Source organism: Copadichromis virginalis, linkage group LG14 (assembly GCF_057382275.1).
Source record: "Copadichromis virginalis isolate Kocher_CV1m ecotype Utaka linkage group LG14, C_Virginalis_male_GT1.1, whole genome shotgun sequence".
NCBI lineage: Eukaryota > Metazoa > Chordata > Actinopteri > Cichliformes > Cichlidae > Copadichromis > Copadichromis virginalis.
Window position 1 is genome coordinate 5,526,099 of NC_140631.1, and position 17,825 is coordinate 5,543,923.

Consider the following 17,825-nt stretch of genomic DNA (forward strand, 5'->3'; position numbering starts at 1 on the left):
GCCACGCTGCTACTTTTCCCGGTAACTCGAAACTCTTCCTCCTAGACCACATAAGAAACGGATTACTTAGCTGAACACTCCTAACGCGCAAAATCAACATGATCTTACTGGTTGACTGCCAGTGGGGTGTGAAGTCCATATAAATGGAAAAACACAAACAGATTTTCATTACAAAAAGCACATTCAAAATAACAAATCTGACGATCGTCACAATCTGGTCCTTCATATTGTAATCTTATTTTCTTTCCTGCTGTTTCCCCATATTTAGAGTAATGGACTTCGGTTTATGCTGGTTGCTGGATTTTGCCAGTTTCACCGAGACTAGGGGTTAAATTTGGCATCTGTCAGCTCTGCTTCCTCATCCTCTCTGCTGCAGCTGCAGCTCCACACTCCGATTTCTCCAATGCTGCTATCGGGCTTGACAGCTGCCCCACCTCGGTCTGAGGCTCCAGTGATGAGGGTGACCAGACGTAGCCTCTCGCCTCAGTCAGCGATGAAGGACCCCTCCAGGAAGACACCCGAGGGGTCCTTCCATCCATGTCGTGGCCCTCCAAAGATGGACTGCTGTCACCAGTTTCCTCCTCACCAGGGAAACCCCATCACTGGTCACCAGGCTGTTACACTGAAAGGAGGTGCTGTTGGCTTGAATTAATATATTTATGTATTTATAGTTTGAATCCATGGTGATAATAATTCAGTGTACACTCTAATCTCTGAGTGAGTACAGAATCCCCATACAGAACAGCACAGAATATCAGAAACTGTATACAAGGACGACAGCAGGGAAAATTTGCACAAACTGAGATGCTATTCAATTTCTCCACATTCTGGGTGGAGAATCTTGGCAGTAAACCTTACACTCTTGCTCACTATACATCGAGACTGTCTCTCCACTCTTTACATATTCCATATGTATGGAGAAGGAACCCCCTTTATCAGGACATGTGGATACTTCTTTAAGACACTCTGGCTTGTCCTATAAAACATCTGTGCAGATATGAAAACTATGATTCTTTGATCTCCACTTGCTGTCAGATGTAGTGTGCATGTGTGCTTTGCATGGTACAGTGTGTGTCCATTGCCTTTGTGTTGTGAAGCCTGTTGGTTGGTTCCCATAATTGCTGTTGCCCTAAAAAGAGAAAAAAAGAAAGGAAAGGTCCTTTGTAGTGACTCTAATATGTGGCTGTGATTGCTCCTGGTATATTATCTGTGGTCTCACAGGTTCATGAATCCAGTGGAACCTTGCTGTAGCTGATGCTGTGGGCACCTGGTCTGTTTCTTGGGGTCTTGCGAGTTGAACACTCGCCTAGTCACCTAGTGTCACTGCAGCTGGCTGTATCCTTCTGGAATACAGGTCTTGTCAACCGATGCAACCAGTTGGTTCTTACTGTCGCTGATGCTGTTAGCCCAGTGAGCAAGAGTTTTTCTCTGGCTCTCTGGCTTCTCTCTGGCTAACGCCTGCTCTGCTTGCTCAGAGTAGTTCATGTGCTAGGGCCATTGAAAATGGTGGCAGACACTGTCAAGTAAGCGACCAAGTCCAGGAGGGTGGAGACTCCATTTCAGGTGGCCAACCAGATCTGGTGCAAATTTGGAAGGGCAGAGGTCGACCTTTTGCCCTTGTGCACCCCTGCCCCCAGTGTCTCGTCTATGCCTTCCCTCAATTCTCTCTCCTCCAGTTGATCCTCTGTTAAGTCCACACCAAGGAGGTGAGGTTCAGCCTGGTGGCCCCTCTTTGGCCCTACATGCCCTGGATCCTGCTGCTCTTGGCTGGGACAGCCTGTGAGCTTTCTGTTTGTTTTTCTGTAGAGAGACAGAAGGCAGGAGAATAAACCAGCTGTACTCCACTGAATAATCCAAGGTGTACCCCTAGCTAGTGGGAGGTGAACAATATGAAAACAGCCCCACAAGACGGAGACAGAGCAATACTGGGAGTATATGGGAGAAGGACAACTCATAAAAACAATGCTCAGTTGCTAGTGGATCTAAGAGCAGACCTTGGATAAAGCAAACTCCCTGAACAGGATCCAGTAACCATCACATGGTAAATAGACTGGTTCTTATATAGCGCTTTTCTACTCTGAGCACTCAAAGCGCTTTATACAACTTGTTCATTCACCCAATCACACCCATTCACACAAACACTTCTCTAGGTTTTAAGTGCTACCTAACTAACATTCATACCCATTCACATTCACATCGATGAATGCATCGGTGAGCAACCTGGGGTTAGTATCTTGCTCAAGGATATTTGACATGCAGATTGGAGCAGATCGAATCAACAACCTCCCGGTTAGTAGAGAGTAGTAGTAGAGAGTAGAGTAGAGAATGCCTTTACACATGTGTACAATGAGATAGAGCATCTCCTACTCAGTGCAGTGTGGGAAAGAAAGGGGGGTGATGTGCACAATTCTGTGCCACTATATACATATGAACAGTACTCAAATGTAAAATGTAAGTATCGGAAAAAAATAAATAGTGTTGGCATATGGCTTTATATATGAGTGGGACACAGATAGGAATAGGCAGAAACACCACAGGGGCAAAACACCAGCTCCTGTCAGACAGAGCAGTCACCCAAGACTGTAAAACCAAGCTCACCAACTTGTACACCGCTTGGATTGACTGCAAGCCTATGACTCAGTGCCTCAACCCATGGATCCTGGAATGCAGAGAACAACACAAGATAAACAGGACCCTAATGGCCTTATCAGAAATTCGATGGAGACGTGGCGAACAACACTAGAGGCCAACGTCAAGCCAATAGCACAAGTCTTGTCCCCACTGCTGTTCTGCATAGGCCTGAACCCCCTGCAGATACCAAGTACGAAATGCAGCAATCGTCAGCCACCTACTCTATAAGGATGACATGAAGCTGTATGCCAAGAGTGAATGAGACATTGATTCACTGATCTAAACCACTAGAAGCAATGACATTGGGATGCTATTTGGACTGAAGACATGTAGTTGAATGGTAAAAAAGAGAGGGAGGTAGTCAGAACGGAGGGGATTGTACTACAAGAAATGAACACTAGGGTGGTTGAGTACCTTCCTCCACATACATATGTTACCCTATTCAGTTCTGTTCAGTTTTATTTATATAGCACCAAATCACAACATGCTTTATATTGTAAGACAAAGACCTTACAATAATGCGGGGAAAACAGAAAATCCAAACAATCAGTGGGAAGGGGGAAAAAAGGGAAAATACTCCCTTTTAACAAGTAGAAAACTCCAGCAGAACCAGGCCCAGAACAAAAACTATTTCATCCCCCTCTTCTTAAAGTACACGTTCAGCACAACAAGTTCCGCCCCTTTTTGTAAAACACTAGCATCTGTTTACTTTACTTACATGCCCATGGAAGTCTACTCCAATCACCAGTCTCTCATCCTGGGGCACTGGCTACTAAGAGAGGACAATGAACACCCTGTGGAAGAGAGAAAAAAATTATAACAGCTAATGATTAGAATGGAATATAAACATATAATGAGTAAAAAGGCAAGTGACGAAAAAACACCTGATCTTAAAAGTAGAAAGCAAAATGGTTCCACAGGAAGACAGACCTGAAAGTTAAAGGCTCTGCCTCTCATTCTACCATTAAAAAAAAACCAACACCTTTGGGATGAATTAGTGCAGGTACTGCAAGTCAGGCCTTCTCATCAAAGATCAGTGTCTGACTTCACAAATGTGCTTCTGGGAGAATGGTAAAAAAATTATGTAATATAATGTATGTGTTTTGATATGAGCGTCTTTGTTTTTGTAATTAACATCCAGATTAAAAATATTAGGATCTTAGCTCAACTGTAAAATTTTACTAGAATTAGATTCTAGAGTCAGAGTGGTGCCGTGTGTGTGTGTGTGTGTGTGTGTGTGTGTGTGTGTGTGTGTGTGTACACACAATAAAGATAGTCAGGAAAAAGTTGCTGTACGGTTTAACTACATCAGTGCTTTGAATGTCATGGGGATATCCAGTATACAAAAAAACATTTTAAGCTCCATGTAAATGAGGCGTAGAGAAGATTTCTTTCTCTTTTTTTAGCTGCTATAACAAAAATGAACTTAAGATTAGTAACTTATATAGTTGGTAGGTATAGTTGATGTTACTGTAGGTCAGGGGTGTCAAACAGAATTGCATAGGGGGCCAAAACTCAAGGCACACTTTAGGTCGTGGGCCAAACAAGATAAACATTTATTGAACACACTAAAACAATGTTTTTTTAAACATAAATAAAAACAGACAGGAATATTATTCCAGTTTAAATAAACTTTAAAAAAAAAACTTTAACTTTAAATATTTTGCTCTTCATAAAAATATATCCTGTCAAAATTATGCAAGTTAGAAATATAAATAAGCTTCCAAAAACCCCAGAAAGGTTAATGAAAGGTTGGAGCCGCATGTAGACAGAGCTGGGCATTGCTTCAGGAATGGAACTAATAAACTGTGCGGGCCATTCAGCGTCGTACTTTCCCTTGAGTGTATCATTACACTGCAGCTCCATCTGAATCTGCACAGGTGCACTTCAGCAAAGTCCGCTGACTTGGTTCAACATTACTTGGCAACAGGGAAAGTGAGGCAGGTTGCACTGGTGCATTTGTGACAGCTTCACTTGAAATGCCTTCACCGCATCATACATGCCATGTCCACGAACAGACAGATTTCCTTGCTGAGCTCAAAAACTATTGAGAACTTTTCCCCAACTCAGCCAACGGAACTCTGTATGATATGGAATGTCGGCAAACTCTGAATATATTTCCCACATAAGCTCAGATAAAATTTACGGTTTGCATTGCGGTGATCATTACATGCTCCATTTTTAGGACTTCACCACACAGCGTTTCCTGGTGTATGATGCAGTGATATGCTGTTAACTCACCGGTACAGTTTTCCTCCTGCATATTTACTCGCATCCTGCTGACTAGTCCGCTTTTTTCACCACACAACACCAGCGCTCCATCTGTTGTAAGTCCAACAAGTTTGTCCCAGGGCAGTTTCATGTCGGTTACCCTTTGACATACGTTTTAAAAAATGTCTTTTCCTGTCGTTGTCCCGTGCATCGATTTAATGTTCAATATTTCCTCTCCACGGATGAAGATGGCCAGTTGTACAATGTCCATCATGTCTGTACTTTCATCCACAGCAAGAGAGTATGCAATAAAGTTTTTGTCACGGCTGCGCAGCAGTCGTGTGGTGAATTGAGAAAAGGATCCAAAATGCAGGCACTGGCTGGGGTGCGAGTGAATGTTTAATTACAGAGGTGATAAGGTGACAAAAACAGGAGGAGCAGAGCGGGGAGAAAACAAACCTAAACTGGGGAAAACTAAAGAACTCAAATTAAACCAAACACGCACGGGAGGAGGAACAAAATGCACAAAGAAACCTGGCGGAGAGACGCAGCCTGAACACCGGGTTACACAGAATTATGCAAACGGACATGGAGTTAAACAGACAACGCAACAGAGAGCACAGGCTTAAATACACGGGGAGTAATCAGGGAATGGGCCACAGGAGGGAGACACAGCTGGGAGCAATTAGGCTAACGAGACAGGGGAGAGGTAAAAGTGAACACACTGACATGAGACATGAACTTTCAGAATAAAACAGGAAACTAACAGACACAGAGAACCAGACAGGACACTGAACTTGACAGGCAGACTCATGAGCAGACACAATAACACCATGGACAGACAGAGAGAACACAGGCAGGCATGAAACAAAAACACTAACACTGTCACGGTCTGGCTGGCAGACCGTGGGGAGATGGGGAAATAGGACCCAAACGCCGGACTCTTCAGTGCAACAGTGTTTATTTACAAGGTGGTGAAGTAAACAACAATAAATCCCCAGTTTCCCAGACTCCCGTGGAGTGTCTTCTTCCCAAAAGTCCCCGTGTAGTGCTCTCTGCCCCAGTGTCCCTGCACTCCCCGTGCTTACTGCTCCTTCTCGTCCCACACTCCTCCTGAGGGGAAAACAATAGAGGCAGCCGTTAACACTTATCCCAGCAGGCATACACTCACACTTGACTTGTTTGAAGACTGACGTGTAGTCAAACGCAATAATCCCGCGTCGGTGGAAGCTCCATCGCTCATCTAAATAGCTCCCCCGACGAGCCCAGATGAGGAGCAGGTGTGCGGCCAGGACTTCGGGTGTGGCCAGCCCTCAAGTTAGACCACGCCCCCAGGGCTGAAGGTGCCTGTAACTTGGCCACAGCAGAAAGGCAAAACACACACATACCTGCCTACATACAGATGTGCATAGGGGCAGTGCAGACAACACACCAAATAATAATAATAATAATAATAATAATAACAATAACAGTCACAGTCCCCACTGCCCACGGACCCCGAGTCCCCAGAGCCGGGTCCGTGACAGTACCCCCCCTCTAAGGGTCGGCTCCCGACGACCCAAAACACAACAAAAACCACAACCCAAACATCTCAGGGCGGGCGGCGGGGGGGAAACAGGACGGAGGGCCGGAAAACCCCAGTTCAAAAGTCCAACCACTGCCATGGTGGCAGCAACAGTTCTTGCGGCCGACCCAGTGGACCGCAAGCAGGCAAAACCCGCTATGGGTCAGGCAGTGGTGGGAAAACCGTTCGGGCGGCCTACCTCCAACCCCGTGATGGGAGCAGAACGCTTCAGGCGGCCTGCCACGGATCCGGTGGCGACGGCGTTGCAGTTCCGGCGGGCGGCCACGGGTCCGGTGGCGGCGGCGTTGCTGCTCCCGCCTCAGCACAACCCACGATTCCCGATGTACCGGCCGGGCTGCAGGACGTGGCGGCCGGGCTGCAGGACGTGGCGGCCGGGCTGCAGGACGTGGCGGCCGGGCTGCAGGACGTGGCGGCCGGGCTGCAGGACGTGGCCGACCTCCAGCTCTGGCTCAGCGGATCCCTCCGGACCTCCGAGCTCCTCCGGTGGCAGCGTGGGCTCACCAGGCTCGCTGAGCTCCTCTGCTGGCAACGCCGGTCCCTCCGGCTCGTTGAGGTCCGCCAGCAGCGGTGCGGGCTTCTCAGTGGGTGGCTCGCTGAGCTGCTCCGGCTCACAGGGCTCCTCCGGCATTAGCTCGCTGGGCTCCTCCGGCTCGCTGAGCTCCTCCGGCTCGCTGAGCTCCTGCTCGGGCAGCGCGAGCTCCACCCGCGGCTCCGGCTCGCTGAGCTCCTGCTCGGGCAGCGCGAGCTCCACCCGCGGCTCCCGCTCGCTGAGCTCCTGCTCGGGCAGCGCGAGCTCCTCCTGCGGCTCCCGCTCGCCGAGCTCCAGCTCCAGCTCGTTGAGCTCCTCCAGCAGCGGCGCTGGCCCCCCAGCTGGCTTGCTGAGCTCCTCCGTCTCGCTGAGCTCCTCCGGCTGCAGCGCGGGATCCCCCCGCACGCTGAGCCGGTCACCCGGCGGTGACGACGGCGACATGGCAGCTGCAGGTGGTGGATGCGGTGGCAGAGCAGTGGATGTGGAAGGTGGAACAGATGATGACTGACCGACTAGCTGGGCAGCTAATTGAAGTGAGGGTGATATGTCCAACATGAAGGGTGGAGAGGAAAACAATGTTACCGCTGGCTCAGCAATTTCCAGGGGGCCAGAGGCAACTGAGGCCTCCGGTTCAGCCTCTGGGGAAGCCCTGGGGAGAATCTCAGCCTCCCTATTGTCTGTAGTGGCAGGCTCATGTTCTAGCACTGGGTCCGCGGCTCCTCATGCGGTCAGTCCAGAGTCAGCTGGTTCTTCCCAAACCACAGGAGTGAGGTGAGCTACGGTTTGACGAGGATGACGCCGGCGCCGTCTCTTTCGTGTTGGCGGGGCAAAGGAACCTGTCCCCTGTTCATCTGTGACTGGATTCGTTAAAATGACAGGGTCCGGTCTACTCACTGTGGTGACCAGCACTGCCGGTCTTTGGTCTGCTGGCACAGAGGCCATTGAAGAAGTGAGAGGAGATGGAGTAGGGCGCCGTCCTCCTTGCAGTGGAGGGTCCAATAGGTGAGCAGCAAGCGGCGGTGGGAAAACCTTCCGCCTATTAAGAAAAAACCAGGCAGCGAGGGCTGCCAGGGAGGCAGCCGCATCCTCCTTGCCCGGACAGCCTAAACCAAACAGTTCAAAGCTAGAGCTAGCCCTCAACACAGTTACAATTTGAATTAGTTTTGCAATGTCCAGAAAGCTCATGGAACAGGTGGTTGAAGACAGGAAGGCATCAAAAAATACGACCTGCATGTGTCTCTGATGTGGATCCGCCGCCTGGATAATGCTCCGACAGTATTTCCAGAGCTGGGCGAGCAATTCCTCCTGTGAGACAGTCCTTGAGTCCGCTGGGCCCATAATGGCGGGATTATTCTGTCACGGTCTGGCTGGCAGACCGTGGGGAGATGGGGAAATAGGACCCAAACGCCGGACTCTTCAGTGCAACAGTGTTTATTTACAAGGTGGTGAAGTAAACAACAATAAATCCCCAGTTTCCCAGACTCCCGTGGAGTGTCTTCTTCCCAAAAGTCCCCGTGTAGTGCTCTCTGCCCCAGTGTCCCTGCACTCCCCGTGCTTACTGCTCCTTCTCGTCCCACACTCCTCCTGAGGGGAAAACAATAGAGGCAGCCGTTAACACTTATCCCAGCAGGCATACACTCACACTTGACTTGTTTGAAGACTGACGTGTAGTCAAACGCAATAATCCCGCGTCGGTGGAAGCTCCATCGCTCATCTAAATAGCTCCCCCGACGAGCCCAGATGAGGAGCAGGTGTGCGGCCAGGACTTCGGGTGTGGCCAGCCCTCAAGTTAGACCACGCCCCCAGGGCTGAAGGTGCCTGTAACTTGGCCACAGCAGAAAGGCAAAACACACACATACCTGCCTACATACAGATGTGCATAGGGGCAGTGCAGACAACACACCAAATAATAATAATAATAATAATAATAACAATAACAGTCACAGTCCCCACTGCCCACGGACCCCGAGTCCCCAGACCCGGGTCCGTGACAAACACATAGCAAACCTAAACAAAAGACAAAACAGAATAACCGAGAACAAAGAATAATATAAAGAAACACAATAAGGTATGAAGCACAAGTTTACTGTTGCCATAAAGAAAAATCCTCAGACTCTGGACCATGACAGTTTTTGCTTCTTTCACACAACTGTGTTCTTAAATCAGTGGCCATCTCACAAACCCGATCAGCAATCGTATTTCTGCTCAGGCTCACATTTGCCAAAATCTGCGTTTTGTCTGGACACAAGATGTCGCACACCTTCATCATGCAGCTCTTCAGAGTGGTACCGGGCTGATTTGGCTTTCTCCTCTGCTACAATAAAACTTGCTTTCACAACAGCTTCCCTTTGTGATTTTGCTCTGGTGAAAAAGGTCTGCTGAAATGTCACATTCTTCTTTAGCTCTTCTACTTTCTTTAGTTTCTGCTCTGCACTTAGGTTTTTCAGCTTATCCTGACTTTTTGTCTCGAAGTGCCGTCTTAAATGAAATTCCTTAATTACAGCCACATTAGCTCCACCAATAAGACACACGGGATTACCAGCAATGTCTGTAAACATATATTCAGTCACCCACTGCATGGCGCTGAAAGGCTCTGCTTTCAGATTCAACTTTTCTCTTCGCCATTGTGAGCGGCTAGCTTCGCAATAACAGAAGTTTGACTTGATTGATAGTGATGTGCGGATCGATACTGAAATATCGATTCCTCTGATACCAGTCATTTATGTTCTAGAATCGATTCTCACATTAAAATATCAATACTTTAGTAAGATTCGTCTCTTTTCAGCGGAAATTCTGCTGATTCACCTATTTCTGCAGAATTTTCTGCCTTTTCACCTCTTATCAGCACAATTCTCAGCAGCGTCTGCTCATTTCAGTAGAATTGTCAGTCTCTCCACCTCTTCTTTGTGAGAATAAGTTTAGCTCAGTGAGATGAGTATCTGCCTTGAGACCAGGAGGGCCACGTTCGAATCCTGCTCAGGACAACGTTTTTTTTTCCACCACTTTTCAGCAAAAATTTCTCCGTCTTTACCCCTTTCAGTAGAATTTTTTTGCTTTTTACCACATTTCAGCAAAAAATTTCTGTCACTTAGTTTTTTCTCATAACCCAGTCTCAATACAACGTGGCAACAGTCACTTTATCCATTTAAAAGTGTGTTTGTGTGTGTCTGTGTGTGTATATGTTTTTGTAGGTTTGTGAAGAGGAAGAGATTGCTGCACAGCAGGCATCACTCTCTGTGGATACTGTTCATTTTGCTGGGAGTCTGTATTGCCATTCAGACCTTTGTCACCCATCAGGCCAGGTAAAGTCCTATTCTCAACACCAATTTTCTCAAACCAAGTGGACTTTGTTATCGTTAATTTTTTTTTTGGACATTTCTTACTGAATCTAGCATTGGTGAAAAATAACTCATGTGACGATTATAAACTTTAAAATATATAATATGGTATCGTCTTGATGCATGCTCAATCATCCAGGTAAGTAAATCTCCAAAGGTTGATTCTGTTCATCTGGACGTAGCGTTTTCAGTGGGAGAAACGTTTCGTCACTCATCCAAGTGACTTCTTCAGTCTCAGCTGACTGCAGGTTTCAGCTTCATCATAATGAAGGAACTGACCTCCCAGCACATTGTTCCCTCAGTGGACTGGTTTCAGTCATGCAAATGTACTGTTTTCTAAGATTGGGGAAACCAATCGTTTGAAAACACAAACACAAACACAAATTTTCTCTCCGTTTTGGCCTCCGATCCAAACTGGGACGGCGTTTTTGCATTTTGAAAACGCTCTCGAAAATGCATACATTTGAAAACGGTGCTTTCGTGTTGCAGTGTGGACAGCAAAAACGGAGACTTTTTGAAAACGATGACACATTTTAGTCATGTGATTGTTTCTCAATTTTGACAGGCTTATTAAAGATTAATATCAGTTTGTACATGCTTCAGATAGCTTTTCTTCAAATTCTTTAATTCTCACTCACTTTTGCAACTTTGTACTTTTGTGTTACTCACAGCAACAGCCCCACCTCATTGTTAGTCCATTTAAAAAACTTGGTGCTTTTCCTCGACATTTTCCCGCAATGTTTCAAAGAGCCGGAAAGTCAATAAACAGCGAGCAGAAATGAGGCCGGTCGAATCGTCTTGCATTTCACACATGCGCAGTGCTGGAACGTAAGCGTTTTCTGCCGTTTCAATGTGGATGCACAACTCTGTGAAAATGACTGAAAACGATAGTGTGGACGCGGAGCGTTTTCAGACAAAGATGCTGTTTTCAAATCTATCCGGGCTAGTGTGAACATAGCCTTAGGTTCACACTGAAAGGCCCAATCACCACGAGTTTTAAAACGAGTGTGCTGTACCACCAGCAGTCTCTGATCTAATGACCTTAAAGCCCGAGAAGATGAATTTGGTTTCAGCAGGTCAGATAAATATTGAGGAGCTTGACCATGTAGGGCCCAAAAGGTTAGAACTAAAATTTTAAAATGAAACCTAAAATTTGCAGGCAACCAGTAAAGGGAGGCCAAAACTGGAGTGATATGAGATCTTGTCTTGGTGCCTGTTAAGAGTCGTGCTGCAGCATTCTGCACAGTCTGAAGACGATTTAAGGCTGATTTGTTAAAACAAGTAAACAGACCGTTACAGTAATCTAAACGAGAAGAAATAAAAGCATGAATAATCATCTCAAGTTCAAGCTTTGATACCATTAGTCTGAGTTTAGAAGTATTCCGTAAATGATAAAAACAGTTTCGGACCAGCTGCTTAGAATGCTGCTCGAGTGACATCGAGCTATCGAATATGACGCCAAGGTTTCTAAGGCTTGATTTTACATAAGGGTCTAAGAAGCTGATATGCTGCCTGATTTCTGGGACCATGTGGTCCTTTACCTTTCACAGGAAGTTTTCGGCATATAGAAAGTCACATCCTCACTTTTGTTTAAACAAAATTGAAATGTTCCTTAAAATGCCACAGTAAAGGACCTCCAGTGCATTAAAATGTGATGTCAAAAGTTCCTGACCTAGAATCAATAATATAAGATTTGAAAGTGAGGTATTTTATTGTGTTTATGACGTTTTCCAGGAATGGCAAGCTAGTACAACTCCAGCAGATGAAGTTCTCTATCAAGAAAGAAAAAGAGTTTCCTCACATAAGACCTGAAGACACAAGATTACAACAAATGGAACAAACTGCAAATGGTAATCATCAACATGAGCAACATGAAAAGCCTTCATATTCTTTAATCGGCAGGCTTGCAAGCTCTCAACAGGAGGGGAGAAAAGTTACACTGGGCAAGCTGCTTCTACCAAAAGACCGAAACAAACCAAACGTTGACCTTCCATCTTCTCTGGTTTCCCATAGTACCCGGAAAGACATAACTCTAGGGACAGAAAAAAGACTCACCCGCTCTCCCACTCCTTCCAGTTTTTTGAAGACTCAGAACAATACTCACACTCAAGCAACCTGCCATCCAAAGTCTCACATCGTTTTCCTCAAGACACACAAGACAGCAAGCAGCACTATCTTAAACATCCTGTATCGCTATGGCGAAAGCAGAAACTTGACCTTCGCTCTCCCTCTAAACAAACAGAGCCAGTTATTTTATCCATTTTTCTTTGTTCCACATTTTGTCGAAGGAGTTAGCAGCAGAAGTGTGAAAGAGTTCCACATCATGTGCAACCACATGAGATTTAAAAAATCTGAGGTGAGTTTCATCAGAAATGTATGTAGTTCCATGGCAACCACAGCAATTATATCAATTTGATATGGTTTGGTATTCCAGTCAGCCTGACTAAGTACCAAAATGTGTTAATTGGCCCAAAATAAAAGCTGCAGTACACCCTGTTACAAAGTTTCACATATCAAGACCTAATGAAATATTATCTAATGTACAAATTATCTAAACTACAAAGCAGGATTCATTCTTATACAGGTACCTTAAAGGTTAACCCTGGGTTTGAAAAGAAAATTATCACAAGGGTATATTGGCATGGTAACTCATACTGCAAACCATTTACCAGAGCTCAGCAGGTGTGCACAATGTGTAGGAGAACACAAAGCATTATTTAGCATCATATCATGACATCTTATGATATGATGGTACCAGGTTACCATGTTACTGTGCTACATGCATGTATGTGTCTTCTTAGTTTTTGCAACGTTTAGACATTAATCTAACACAGTGATACTTGCATTTGTTACAGACTGACCAGAGAGAAGTGATTTTTTTTTAAAAGTTACTTTTTAGACTGAATCTATGAATCTATGATCTAGGCTAGTGTTTCTGAGATGATTAAATTTTGTTGTGGTCCTTATAGGACAGGTACTACAAACCCGTGATTTTATAGACTATTATGCATTAAACATCTGCAGCAGTAACACTAATCCATATAGCAGTGATGGGGAACATTTTTCTGCAGAATAAATACTTTTATCATTATTATACAGTTACATGTGTAGAGAGGTGTCTTGTAGTATCTTATGAAAAACCTCTCTTTTCATAAGAGAGGTGTTTCTCCCATTGCTTTTGCAAATTGGTTCTAATAAAAATCCTTCACCAGTCACAATTTTACACATTTAAAAAAATAATTTTACAGGCAGGAAGGATTCCAGAATGGTATCTGGTCTAGTTTATCTTATTGAAGACTAATAAATATTTATTTATTTAATTCATTTACTTTTAGTTTTAAGGGGTGGGAGTCTTTCACGTCTTGCCTCTCTCTAAAAGTCATCTCATAACACTGCCTTTTAACCCTTCCTAGATTAATGGCCAGGAACAGTTCAAATATCACTCAGAATTTCTTTCCTTTTTGGCATTGCGTGAAAATGCACCTGAAGGCTCGAGACCAAAATGTCTCCTTTTATAGAAGTTCTGACACTTGTTAATGATCATTTAATCAGTGCTTTTGATTAGCAGCACCTGGCTGAAACTTACCCTCTAAATTCAAAAGAAAGCAGTAAAGACGTATTATTTTTTCACACACTGCATTTTGTTATTGAAATAATGTGACATATTTTGAAATTCATCTGAATTTGTTTTTTTTAATCTATTTTTATGACTTGCTAAGGTTGACAAGAATAAACATATATAGCACATGGATAATATAGTGATAACACTACTGGTCTTCAGAACAACAGGTGTCTGACTGTATAATTTACTATGTATTTCCCAGGTGGCAAAAGTGATGCCTCAGGATACCTTTTACTTTTCCATCTTGAGACATCCTGTGGCTATGATGGAATCCATCTTTAGTTATTATAAGAGCATCCCAGCCTTCCGTAAGACATTTAGCCTGGAGGACTTCTTAGACAACAGCTGGAGAAACTATAATGCATCGGTAGCCAACAACCACTACGCTCACAATATTCTGGCTTTTGACTTTGGCTTTAAGAATAATATTGCAGCTGGTGCTGGAGACTTTGAGGAGAGAACCACTGTGGCTATTAAAACCATAGAACAGGACTTTAATCTTATACTAATTTCTGAATACTTTGATGAGTCCATGGTCTTGCTCAAGTACTCCCTCTGCTGGTCCTTGGAAGATATGGTTTCCTTTCGGCTCAATAGTCGCAGTGAACAAACTCGGCATTCACTTTCACCGAACACTGCAGAAAAAATCAAGAAGTGGAATGCTTTAGACTGGAGGATTTACCTGCACTTCAACACAACCTTCTGGCACAAAGTTGATAGTCTTGTTGGACGACAGAAGATGGAGAGGGAAGTAGCTCAGCTGAGAAAGCTACAAGTCAAGCTTGCAAACACTTGCCTGAAAGATAGATGTGCGGTTGACCCATCACTGGTAAAGGATGCTAGGCTGAAGCCTTTTCAGTATGGAACAGCTGTCATTCAGGGCTATAACCTAAACCCAAACTTAGATATACAAACCAAAACAAAATGTCAGAGATTTATCTTACCAGAACTGCAGTACACACATCGTCTGTACACCAAGCAGTTCCCAAAGGAAGCTGCTAAGCATAAACAGGCAACTAAGACTGTTAAATAATCACCTAAAGAAAATTGCTATGATGGCAAAGCATCAGAAATGGGAAGACCTGAGCAGCCTGACCTTAAGAAGTAAAGTCAGGTCTCAAAAACCAATGGGCCTCCACAAGTTCTCTGTTAACAAAAACACAAGCTAACAATAAAACAAGAATACCACGATTAATACCTGTGACTAATAATCACAGGATATGTGATATGCTTGAGAAGTATGTGTTGGGTATTAAAAAAAATTTTTGATTTTTTTTTTCTTTTCTTTTCTCTTTTTTTAGTAGCCACACCAGTGGTTAAGTTGAAAATATGAAAGCCGGAATATCATATCACTTTGGTGATTATTCATTCTTATGAATATAAGAGGCTAACCAAGCCCAATATTGTTAGCTCCTGGATGTTAGAAGACACAGTCAAGAGTAAAATGTTTTTGACGAATTGTTTGTTTTCTTGCTTGTTTGCTCATTTAAAACATATCTTTGAAGTACATGGCAGTGGGTTGAATTTTGGACTGTTTTTGATATCCTGTGTTGTTTTAATTGGTGAAGATAGCAACGGAACTTGAACTTGACTTGAACATGCTAGTTCAAGTCAAGTTGCTTTTTAGTGTCATTTGAGCCACAGTAATACACCTTGAAATAAAGTAATGTTCTTCCAGGATCAATGTGTCACAACATAAAAAAAAGAAAAGCACATGGCATTAAAATATCAAATTATATAAAGAATAAAATATACATATATGAAATGTATTAATCTGTGTGTGTGTGTGTGTGTGTGTGTGTGTGTGTGTGTGTGTGTGTGTGTTTTGAACATGGTGTTAACAGAGATCCAATTTAGCTGTTGCTTCCAATCACACCCCTGCAGGTCTCACTGTCATTGCCCACATTAGTGTTGAAGCACCCCACCTGGGAACTCCATGAAGGTAAGGTACTCTAAACAGTCATTTGGCACATAGGCACAGGCACCTTCCCCAAGCCTGGCTCCAGAGTGAGCCCCGGTAACCCTATCCCGGGGAGGGTGAACTGTTTCCTAGATTTTTCACCCACAGGGGTCTCCTGAATTGCTCGTTGTCTTTTCCCTCACCCAGGACCAATTTGCCATGGGAGACCCAGAGTGAATCCTCTTCTCTTAACAAAAAATAAAGGATCTTTGACAGGTAGCACAGTGTCCTCTTTCTAAAGTAAATCAACCAAGGACCTTTTTATGGAAACTACCAATGCTGTCTGAGTTACAGTACCTCCAGTATAATCATTTGAGGGTTCTGGTGTGGTGCCAAGAGTGATTGTCTGCCTGTGTTTAAGCTGTTAAAAATGACTTTTTGGTCTTTAATCTGTCAAACATATCCCAAAGATGAAAGCGTATATGCAAGTGCAATAAGGAAGATTGGTAATCCCTCACCTGGATGTTTTCCTGCATGCTTAACTGCTAGTCTACCACAGGCCTTTACCCTGGCTCAGAGGTATAAGAATAATCCGTTCATTTAATAATGCTGTTCTTATAAGTACAGTTTCATTAACCATCGCCTTGTACAGAACCTGGGATATCAAGGCAGCCTAGATACCAGCACACATTCGGTAGTAATCAGTAGCATTCACATTCTGGGGGTGGCTGTATCTCCAGTGGTAGAAGAGGGCACCTACTCAGCGGAAGGTTGGTGGTTTAATCCCTGTCTGGTCTGCTCAAGACTACTTGTAAATTCTTGTAAATGTTAGACAGAAACACATAGAGTATAGGGGGAAGAAAGCACTAAGAGAAATTCTCTGCAAATGATCTATGGTAATTATTAAAGAGGAAGCTTGATTCCAGGTTCAGCCCATTTTCATACAGGCATCCGTTAATGAGACACCGTATTTTTTCATGGTGGAGAATTGTGCGCTGCAAGAGACCCTGCTTATGGAGTTTAACAATCCGACCATGTTTAAAAAAGGGAAAGCTTTTTTTGCATTTGCGATCAGAACATCGTGACAGTGTGACCACCTTACTTAAAATTATCATGACTCCACATTTTTGCAGATTTGACTTTTGAAGGCATGTTGTCCTAAACTTTTCATCAGCTGTACAACAGCCTGTTTCAGTTGAAGTATTGTTTTTAATAAATTGCATGCTCAAAAAATGTTTTGTCTCACTCCCATTTCTTCTTTTTGCATGTTGAAGCTCTACTTGAAACCTTGTTAAGATCCAACCATGCCAAATATGTTTGGGGTTTTTTGGTTCTTTTTTTTTTTGCCATTTATCAAGTGGTCTTAAACTTTTGATTGGGACTGTATATTAAATATAAACTATCGGTCAAAAGTTTTAGAACACCCAGTTCTTCCAGTTTTTTATTGAAAATTATGTAGTTTAATGTCTCATTGCATTGTGATGAGTCAAAAGTTTAGAATACATTTTGGTCTATAAAGTCATGATTCCTCAACTCCAGGTACTTATTTGTACTATCCTTTCATTTTAAAGTAGCCACCTTTGGAAGATATAACAGCTGAACCTGTGGCATTCTTTCTATAACAAAAATCAAATATTCTTCAGAAAGTTCTTCCCCTATCTGTAAGTTTTGCACTTGCTTTGCTTTCCCTTTTCTGTCCTGTTCCAAAACCAGCTTGATGGGGTTTAAGTCTGGAGACTGTGCTGGTCACTCCATGTTTTCAAGCTTACCATCTTGTTCTTTTTTCCTGAGGTAGTTCTGGCATAGGTTGGACTTATATTTTGGGTCATTATCTTGCTGTAGGATGGACCCCTACATACCAGAGAATATTGAATGGCGCTGTGGTAGCTGTTTTGGTTCAGGATGCGTCCGACCCTGAATCCAGCAAAACAGCCCCAGACCATCACACTTCCTCCTCCATGTTTGACATGCCACACACTGTGGAAACATCCTTTCGCCTATTCAACAGC

The 17,825-nt window shown here is 44.0% G+C and overlaps 1 protein-coding gene and 2 long non-coding RNA genes across 3 annotated transcripts; 1 reads left to right on the forward strand and 2 right to left on the reverse strand.

The window, feature by feature from the left end:
* Positions 1 to 465: 465 nt before the first annotated feature.
* On the forward strand, positions 466 to 15,194 carry gal3st2 (galactose-3-O-sulfotransferase 2). The gene is made up of 4 exons (XM_085479108.1): positions 466 to 632; positions 10,148 to 10,258; positions 12,029 to 12,650; positions 14,119 to 15,194. The coding sequence occupies exons 1-4, from the start codon at positions 538 to 540 to the stop codon at positions 14,947 to 14,949; spliced, it is 1,659 nt and encodes a 552-aa protein (XP_085335234.1). The 5' UTR covers positions 466 to 537; the 3' UTR covers positions 14,950 to 15,194.
* Positions 5,787 to 6,887, reverse strand: LOC146693276 (uncharacterized). Its single transcript, XR_014923939.1, has 2 exons — positions 6,037 to 6,887; positions 5,787 to 5,955 (listed from the first exon to the last, which is right to left on the reverse strand). It is a non-coding gene; the product is annotated as an uncharacterized LOC146693276 (long non-coding RNA).
* LOC146693277 (uncharacterized) lies at positions 8,372 to 8,957 on the reverse strand. Its single transcript, XR_014923938.1, has 2 exons — positions 8,622 to 8,957; positions 8,372 to 8,540 (listed from the first exon to the last, which is right to left on the reverse strand). It is a non-coding gene; the product is annotated as an uncharacterized LOC146693277 (long non-coding RNA).
* Positions 15,195 to 17,825: the final 2,631 nt, after the last annotated feature.